Raw genomic sequence first — 9,886 nt, forward strand, 5'->3', positions numbered from 1 at the left:
TTTTTTTCTTTCCCCATTTCTCCTTGTTTTTACGCAGCCACAACACTAATTAAACCCCCACACTATTTCGGTTCCAAATATATGCTCTCTCCCTCACTTCAGTTTCCCACAACTAATTATCCGATGTCTTTGTCTTTCCTTTTACACTGAACTCTTTTTTTTCTCATGTCTTTTCTTCTTTTGCACAACGGTTTCTTTTATTTTGTTGTTTTTTATATGCACACTTGCCCTCTTTACTCTGTGTGCTTTTTCTTTTCTCCCAATTGTTTCTCTTCTCATAATTTGTTCCTCCCAACATACAAGAAGTTCACCGCATCAAGCACGGCAACTGCATGCATGGTAACCGCTACCCCCACGCACGTAACGACCTTCCTATCTTTTTTTCTCCTTCCCCGTACGCTCCTTCGATGCTAGGCATTTCGATTAGCCTTCTCCGTAAACTAGACAACATCTTTTCTCCTCTACTCAACCACCTCGCAAGGCACTGCCTCGCGTTAGAAATACCATGAAAACAACAACCAACCATCGGAAAACACCTCCCCACTGCGAGCCACCCTCCTCTACATGTAGCCCTGCAGTTTCCAAGGAGATCGTTGCTGCACCTTGACGTTTGGACCAAGAGAAAGCCAGGGCTCAACCACATTCAACGGTTGCATCGTAACACTCCTACTTAGATGTTGTCAAGCCATGCGAAATTGTAACCCACTGTGCAGCTCCTCCTTTTTGCTGTCATGCACCACCAAGCCCCATACTTCTCTATTTTAACCAGCCAAAAACAAAGCAAGTTCTTGCTCAAGTCCTCCACTGAGCTCCCCTCCGTCTGCCTCTTACTCTCCCTGTGCCCCTCGGTTTTTCAGCCAGATTACACGACGAAAGCCACCACACGTAGCTCCCGACTGGTTGCACGCGTCCTCATTGTCCCACTGTGAGCTATCTCTCCCTTTCGCACATTGTACTCTCTCAGTCTCTCCCTCATTCTTCCCCCGTGTTCTCTCAGCTTACTCTATCTCCCTCTTTTTCATTTTCGTGCTCTGCCAGCTAGAACATCCACCGCCGCTCACCCACGCCGAAGGTCCACAGTCAAACCCATGACTCACGCTGCATGCACACTCTCCTGTAAGACCTCTAGTCTCTCCTCCTTTTTCCATTGTTAGATTTTTAAGCCCTTAGATAGTAAATTACATATAGGCCCTAATAGATAACACAAAGTTTCTTAATTATGATGATATTGTTGTGATTAAACTAAGAGAATTTAGATGTGTGATTGTTGGAGATATTTTACAGTATAATCACATCATTATTTGGAGAGTTGATGGGAAAATTAGAATATTTGGAGTAATGAGATCTTAAGGTTTCGAAGATGTTAGGGTTTGAGGAATTAAAGCAAGTTACTTAAACATTTTTTAGGTTTAATTACAAAGGATGTGTTCATTTAAAAATTTACGGAAGTTAAGTGATTATTTTTATAGATAACGATTTATATTTATTTGGTATTGTTGAGAAAAATTTCTGAAAAACTAAGAAATCCAAGTAAGCGGGGTTCATATACTAGTTTTGCACAAAAGAAATGAAATGAGATTGACTTTGAAAATAAGCATGTTTGTTTTTTAAAAGAAATTTAAAAATGACCTCAGATGTTTGTTTTGAATATGTATAAATTCTATATAAGATAAAGTATTTTTCTGTCATGAATGGTGTAAATATGAGCTAATTTTGTGCATTTCTGTTTTTGAACTATGCAAAAAAAGTGAATATGAAAATCTAAAATTTTTGCTGTGAATAAATGAAGATGTTTTGATTATGTTTATTTCAAACATGTGAAATGATCTAAAGTTGTTCAGTATTCGGTTTTGATATGATATGGCATCTGAAAATCTTGACATGAATTTCTGATTATGTATCTGAATATGATCTAGTTCTGATGTTGTTCTGTTCCGTTTCTGTTAAGGCTCAACCACAGGTATAATGTTGGTTTATAATCCTACCACGGGGGGTGAAACATGGTATACGGTCCAACTATGAGTATAATGGTGGTTTATAACCCTATCACGGGGGTTAAACATAGCATTTATCTTGATGCAATGCTTTGATATGATATGAAGATGATGACTCGGTTTATGATATGATGAAGGATTTTTGAATAAGAAAGTTTTTTTAAAAGTTTTCGCTCTCATATTTTGTAACACAAGTTTTGTTTATGCATTCTGAAAGTAAATGTTTTGTTCTATATATCAAACTTTATAAATGCTCATATTTACATGCTAGTATAAGTTCTCTGCTTACTAAGTTGTTGATAACTCACTATTATCTCCACAATATTTTTCAGATATTTTGATGGTTCAGTTGAGAATTAAGATTATGAGGTACTGTGTGAGATAATTTAAGTATAGTGGATTAAGCATAAATTTTTTTATGAGTATTGACGATTTTTATTAAGAAATTTTATTGTGTTATGATGACTTGACATTTTGAAAAATTAATTATATTGAGTAAATTAGTTTGAATCGAAATTTCTATATGAAATTGAGAATTTGGAGTCTATTATTATATTATTGAAATGTGAGTTTAAGTGATAGGAAATAACTCTTCGACTTGTGTGGGACCGAGAAATTACATTACTCTTCCAAGGAATGGTGCATGGTGTCAATTTTTTATAGTCTAATGGCGCAATATGTTATTATTTTGGCATATTACTGAGAATTTGAGATCATTGTGTGACATTTTATTTAATCCCAACGACTTAACATTAGATTGAGTAACCGATTCAAACCTAATTTGCAATGTGTTTTAAATGGGAAGTAAAACAGATTTCATTTTTCTCATTTTAATCGGATAATCATGATGAAGTATGGCAATCCATACTCTCCCCATGAAATTGTATGCATACATGATACATGCATTGAAAATTGTCAAAAGAAGAAGTCGAAAGAAAGGTCCAAACAGTAGCACATGTCATATACCCGATAGAAAATTCGATTAAATAAAGATTCTAACAAAGAATAAAACTATTTTACCTTCTTACTTTGATGCTGGTCAAAAATTTTTGTTTTTTATTTAACTATTAAAGAAGTAATTTTGAATATATTGATATATTTTTTTAATTTTTAAATATATTAAAAAAATCAGTAGATGATACACTCACAACAGCAAGAGTGATATAAGCCCCACTCTTCCAACAATGTATCTGTACTCTCAGACATGTCAAATCATGATTGGATAAGAGGGGGAAGGTGTCTAGACTTTTTCATGAACTCTATCACACAGCTTTTGTCCCTGATTAATGCCAATGTTCCACTTCCTCTCCATTCCTGCTCATCCAAAAAGGAGTGCATATATCACATAAATAATATCCCGATCCACCCAAATGGGATCGAGTTCACTATTCTTAAAATGAAACTGTACGCATCTTAATCTTCCCTAGATCTCCAATTAGAATTTCTAGATTCGTATGGCCTAGGCAAACTCAACAAGCAATCTCAGAGAGAGAGAGAGTAGGTGAGAGGTTGCTTTCATAGGTGAGAGAGAGTATTATTGTCAAACTTTGGGCAAATTGCTTTTATAGTTTTTGCTTTGCAACAGGAAAGAGACCCCAGTATGCGTCTTATCACCCGCCCCCCAAAAAAAAAAAAAAGAAGAAGATAGATAAGGAGAAGGACCCCACAACCCTTGCAACCGACCCTACCCACTACCTAAATTATACTCCATAATTATCAAAGGATAGATACAAAGCACAATAGAATAGATTGCAAGTGTCCCCACACTGCAATGATTGTCCAAAAGAAAGAAAAAATAACGTTACAATGGCAAAGGTGTTTGAGAATTAAAAAAAATCCCAGCTGATTGGGCTTTTGCTTGGAATGCCTATATCCCAAATTATGCAATTTGTAAAAATGAGAGTTCATTTCAGAGCTTATGCACCACCTTTCACCGTAAAAGAATAACAATACAATTAATTATATGAGTGCAACAAATTTATACGACGTAATATCAAATGTTGGACTCAGAGCACAAATAGATAACATATTTTTGCAGTTTATCAGATAAGGATTAGGCTTATAAGTGAGCTGAGAGTGAGTCAAGAGACTCGAGACGGTCAAAATTCATTGCTGTTTTTCAGACTTGAATAAAAATTAACTGGTCAATAAAAATAAAAATAAAAATAAAAATCTCACGCGTGCTAATAACAGCACCTCCTCTCCACATTCGGTCAAACTAAGGAGGATCCATTTCACGATTCGCCGGTGGCCGTGGATCTCGAGTCATTTAATCGGTGGGTTTCACGATCACAAGCTGGGTCCAATACCAAAGAAACGCATTCCCAATCCCTTCCTCCGAAAGCCAAAAAGCGTACAAATCGAAGAGCAAATAAAAGAGAATGAGTATCACGCAGTTCTAGTGTAGGGGCTTTTGCTTCCGAGTTACGGCGTTCGAGACGCCACGAGCCCTTTCTATGCCTCTCTCTGCTACGAACCGAATTCAATAAAATTAATAAAGAAAAGAGTGCCCTCTAAAAAAAATGTGAAATTGGTAAAAGGATTCTCCTTTGTTCCCTTCCAAGAAACCGTCACAACCGCACCCACCATGCCTTGAAGAGAACAACTAGAAAGCCACCACCCCACCAAAAATACTTGCGCATTTTGATATATTCCAACATGATAAATAAAAATAAAATAAAGCAACTCTTGTATTGTAAACACAAAACTCATTTTACGAAATCGATGAGAAGCAAATAAAATATCTTAACGATCTCAAGTGTGTTTCAATTTACAAGATTTTGGTAGTTATGTACTCTCCTTTTTTTTCTTTTTTTCTTTTCACTTTTTCTGGTCCTAGTTTATTACAACGATCATAGATTTGCTGCTTCTTAGATCATAAAAAAGAGTGGGAAGAAATGAGAACAAAAAAAAAAAAAGAGTTGTACCATTGCCCTAATTACGACTATCTGTTATTTATATATTTATGACTTTTATACCCGTAAGTTTTGGGAAAAATATACGGGTGAAAATCCAAAAATATTTTTAGGGCTTCTCCTTCAGAAGAGAAGCCAATCCGGTGACCATCTTTGCTCCTCTCTCAACGCTCTTCGGTTTTACCGCCGGTGGCTGCCACGGGGGAACCACTTTCGCTTCCTCTTCCATGCCGGGATTTCTCGACCGGCGAGAAAACACCGAATCACATGGGATAGCATCGGACGGCACCATTTCCTCTCCGAAGATCAGCTCCAACTCACCCCAATCGCTGTCGGTCGTGACCGAAGAATCTTCATTCTCGGTCCCCGAAACTGTGTCTCCAACGGTATAGGATGATCGGGCCTGGGTGGTTCTGGTGTAAGTAGAGAGCCACTTGGCCCGCATGTACTCGGCCTTCCTCCACGGCGGAAAGTGCAACCCTTTCTTCTTCAGGCTTTGCCTTGCTGCCTCCGATACGATTGAGACGATCCGGTCCAGCCGATCCGGTTTACCCACGAAAATGTACGGCAGATATTGCAGGACCGCCTTGTACGTTCCGGTCGATCGAGCTATCTCAAACTCCGATCGGAAATCGATGTCGAGCAACAATCTTTCCCCCTCCACTATTACATCTATGTATTCGTATTCCCCTGAACCAAAACCAACCAATTTTCTCAGTTTTTGTTTCTAATTTAAAAGAAATTGATTAAAAAAAACAGAGAGATAGAGAGATAGAATACCGGCTGGGTAAGAGGGGGATTTGTCCCATTTGGATTTGCAGATTGAGGTATCGTAGCCGAGAGATGAGAGAGACTCCGTGACAATTGTTTTCAGATCGTCTTTAAGTTTGTGAGTTTTGTTGTTCTCGACGATCTTCGCTGCGTCTGCTAAGAGGTTTCTCTCGGCGACGCTAGAGCAAGGAATTAGATTCTGTTGCAAGAAACACGATTCTTCCTGATTAATTTTAGCTCATAAGATTTTTTTTTTTTTCTCAATTCTTAAAGGAAGCATTACCTATGCTCCGTTTGGTTACTGAAAATCTTTTAGAACGATCACAAATTAGAAGTTGGCGGAGGCAGGAATTGAAGCGACATTTACCTTGATTATATCAAAGGAATCGCCGCCGAACGATGATCCGGAGGTCATGGATTCGCCGCCAAAACCAGCGAACACCTCAAACTCGTCATCGGAGCTGTCATTGCTATTGCCGTTGAAGCAATTGCAGCGGTTCCGGCCTAACTTGGCCGCCGCGGAGGATTGTTTGTCGTTACTCTCCTGCTCGATAAAGTTCTGCACCATCTTCGCCAAGCAAACCGAGCTGGGCTCGAACTCTGGCCCTCCATCTTTGTTGCTGTACTGAGCCTCGCCACCACTCGGCTTCTCCGCCGAAGAAATCTTCAGAACGCTAGGGAACTGCCGATCAAAGAGCCTCCTGAGCCGTGATTTCAACACCGGTTTGGCATTATCGGTTCTAACAACCGGTTCCCTCACTGCTGCTTGAGAATCAACGTCAATGGGTTGGATCTTCATCGGAAAAGGCATGGTGAAGTTAATACGATCTTGTATGAAACCGCTCTGTTATTTCTGGTCCATTTTCAGAGCTGAATAATATCGGATTCGATTGGAAATTCACAGCCTCAGAGTAACAAGATTTTAAAAAAGCAAACTGCACCTTAATCCAAATGTGCCTCCCTCACTTCCAAATATACACACATATCCATGAACCAGAGAACAGAAAAAAAAAAATATACTTCAATTCAATGCCACAACTCAGTGCACAGTGTCACACAGTCTGCATCCACTTTCATCTTTTGAAAAGTCTCTCAACAGACAAAGCATCTCTGCCGGTCGTAAATTTTCGCCGATCACCGGGTCAATCCAGTCCGAAGCTAAACTAAACAAAGAACAAAAAACTAATCTACCAAAATTTTCAAACGAGCGAGAAATCGTTGTACCTTCTCCAGGAATTATCGTGGCGAAGAAAAATGGAATAACCTTTGGCACGATGATGAAGAATATTTTTTCCAGTCAGGGTCTTTCGTGAAACACGTGACGACGATGGTCGGAAATATGGAGAGCAGGTGTTTGTAGGGACGAGAAGTTCGCCGGAATATTCATTTTCCCGGCGAGATGATCTTCAACGTCAAAGTTAGGAGAAACAGAGAGAATGGGTTTGGAGGTTTCTGGTTATCGGCTAAAACTCGTGGCGTGGGTGATGTGCTGGAATGGGAATTTATAGGGAGAACGAGGGAGGTCTGGGAATGCTGAGTCGGAGTCATTTGCCACGTGTAGTCCTACATGGCGGGGTTATCCTGAAAGCGGATGTTCGCTCACATGTTAGGGGTTGCATGCAGTTGCAGTTTGTGGACGATTGGAGTCGGCGACACGTGTTGAAGGTGACGATCAAGGACGGTCTCGATTGGCTCTTTGGGGTCGAAATTACTAAACAGTCTGCCACTAGTGTGGGATTTTCGGCCTCGTAATCCGGTGATATCGAAAACTCAACCGTCGTCGAGGCGATGGTAGCAAATGTGTAAATGTTTGAAAATTAGAAAGAGAAAAGTAAGGTTCATTGTGGGGTTCAGCGCTCGTTGTTTTTAGAGATAAAATGAAATGAGGTGAGATTAAAATTAAAAGATTAAATAAAATATTATTAAAATATATTTTTTAATATTATTTTTATTTTAAAATTTAAAAAATTAAATTATTTATTTTATTTTACATTAAAAATTAAAAAAATTATAATAATTAGATGAGATAAAATATTTTATGAAAATAAACCAAACAGTCTTCCAGAAACGGAGAGATCTTAAAGTATGTGTACTCGGACGATCTTGAGTGGTCTGCTCCAAACACTGTATGACACGTATTATATATATATATATTAATCTCCTCTTTTATCTCTTTCCGTTTTTTTTTTTTAATATTTTTGTTTCTATAAAACATTGTCTTTGCTAATTTTCTTTTTTATCATTTTTTGACCAAGCTACCTTCTTTTTTATTGGTGTTGAAAATTGAATACATTTCTGATAAATGGATGTAAATGATTATAATAATTTTTTTGGGTGAATATATAATTTACTAAATTAGTTTATATAAATTGTATTTGCCAAGAAAAAAAAAAGTAGAAATTCTAGATTGTTGAATGTAATTTTTATTTTTTATTTTTTTATTGGGTACTGTCCGAATAAATGTTGTCATGCAGACCAACCAATTATTGGTCTTGCGCGTGACTTAGGATGCATGTGAAACAACGAATACAAACAAATTTCTGCCACATCACAAGGGTAGTAAAAGATTCAAGAAGCAGAATTGTCTCTATTGGTGAAATTTTTTATAGCCTGCATTACGACACTGTCGTTTTAATAATTTATATAATAGCCAAGTGTTACTTTCTATTGCTACCTGATGCATGTATAGGACAAAAAACAATTATGCCCCATTTCCTTCCTTTCATTAACACACTTGAAAGCCTATTTTCTTTTCTGCCCATATATATAATATATATGCTTTTTTTTTTCGTCAAACAAAATTATTTTATCAGTAACTTATTTTTTAAATTAAATTTTAAAATTCTTAATATCAATAACTAACGAAAGATATTATTTATTATCTTCACACAACACACTATATATAATTTTTATCTTTATTTTTTTTCTCTTATCAAATATGTAATATATGAATAATGAGTAAAAAAATTCTTTTAATTTAGCCAGAATAAGACAAAAATAAAAATAAATGTGATGTGTGGTATAGAAATAATGAGTAGAATGACTCATAACTAATGCGTCAACATGTATAACTAATGAATAGCTCTATTGAAGGCCTTTACACGATACACTATCTACATAATTCGATTTAAAATATAAATTTTTTAATTTAAATATTATAAATCAAATTATATCTTGTGTATGACGTGAGATGTGAAATATATATAAAATTATAAGTATAGATAATATTTTTCCGTAATTTAATTTGCTTGCTATTTGTCCAGCTAAGGGGCCTAATCGTTTGACACTTGGAATGAATCTGCTTTTTCTGTCTCGATCTTTGCCTTTCTTTCATTGTCATTTTTCATGGCTCGCTGTTATTTGACCCAAAAAGGGGAAGATTTGAGATCATCTGGCACATATTGTAAGTGTTTTTTCCAATTGTTTTGTAAAGATTAAGGTGAGTTTGGTTATCAAACTAATTTCAACTCATCTCAATTTATTATTATAATTTTTTTAAATTTTAATATAAAATATAATAAATAATTTAATTTTTTTAAATTCTAAAATAATAATAATATTAAAAAATAATATTCTAATAATATTTTATCATCTCAACTAAATTCAACTCAACTCACTTCAACATCTAAATACAACCTAAAGAATTACGCCTCTTTACTTATATCTTCAAGAAGTGTAGTTTATTGTTTTCTTTTTTAGCATTGCTAGATAGAAGCAATTTGACGAAACAAATTACGTATCAACGTTGATATAATTTTTTTTATTAAAAAGAAAAATAAAAAAATAAAATTTTAAGAGAATAAGAAAGTCATCTGTCTCACAAAAATTCTGGCCATCTCAATTTATATTGTTTCATTAAACGAATATTTTATATGTCAATATCAATATACGATTTAATGCGCGAACTCACTTGCAAGAAAAAATTTTCCATTCTTTCTTTTTACTTCCCTTAAGTACTGAGATCGTTAATTTCCTTGAGAAAACATAAGCGTTGATTTTTCTTTTAATCCACTGCGTTACCATATTTCGATGGCAATTTAATACAAAGTCAAGAGACTTGACCAATTAATGACAACCGCAAAAAATCTAGTCATAGGTCAGTAATCAAACTTCTCATCGTACTTTAATGCAATTAATATTTGATGATTTAAAAAGAACGCTTTAGCGTTTGAAAGTAGTTAACATTCTGATGAAGAACTTTCAATC

General features: G+C 35.9%; 1 protein-coding gene across 1 annotated transcript; it reads right to left on the bottom strand.

The window, feature by feature from the left end:
* Nucleotides 1-4,685: 4,685 nt before the first annotated feature.
* Nucleotides 4,686-7,163, bottom strand: LOC108989472. Its single transcript, XM_035691974.1, has 3 exons — nt 6,048-7,163; nt 5,690-5,879; nt 4,686-5,599 (listed from the first exon to the last, which is right to left on the bottom strand). The coding sequence occupies exons 1-3, from the start codon at nt 6,489-6,491 to the stop codon at nt 5,019-5,021; spliced, it is 1,215 nt and encodes a 404-aa protein (XP_035547867.1). The 5' UTR covers nt 6,492-7,163; the 3' UTR covers nt 4,686-5,018.
* Nucleotides 7,164-9,886: the final 2,723 nt, after the last annotated feature.

Source organism: Juglans regia, chromosome 7 (assembly GCF_001411555.2).
Source record: "Juglans regia cultivar Chandler chromosome 7, Walnut 2.0, whole genome shotgun sequence".
NCBI lineage: Eukaryota > Viridiplantae > Streptophyta > Magnoliopsida > Fagales > Juglandaceae > Juglans > Juglans regia.

Coding starts and splice junctions, on each gene's coding strand:
- LOC108989472 (XM_035691974.1), bottom strand. CDS start 6,491: ATGCCTTTTCCGATGAAGATCCAACCCATTGACGTTGATTCTCAAGCA. Junction 5,880..6,047: donor ATTCCTTTGATATAATCAAG/GTAAATGTCGCT, acceptor TTCTTGCAACAG/AATCTAATTCCTTGCTCTAG. Junction 5,600..5,689: donor ATCCCCCTCTTACCCAGCCG/GTATTCTATCTC, acceptor GTTTTGGTTCAG/GGGAATACGAATACATAGAT.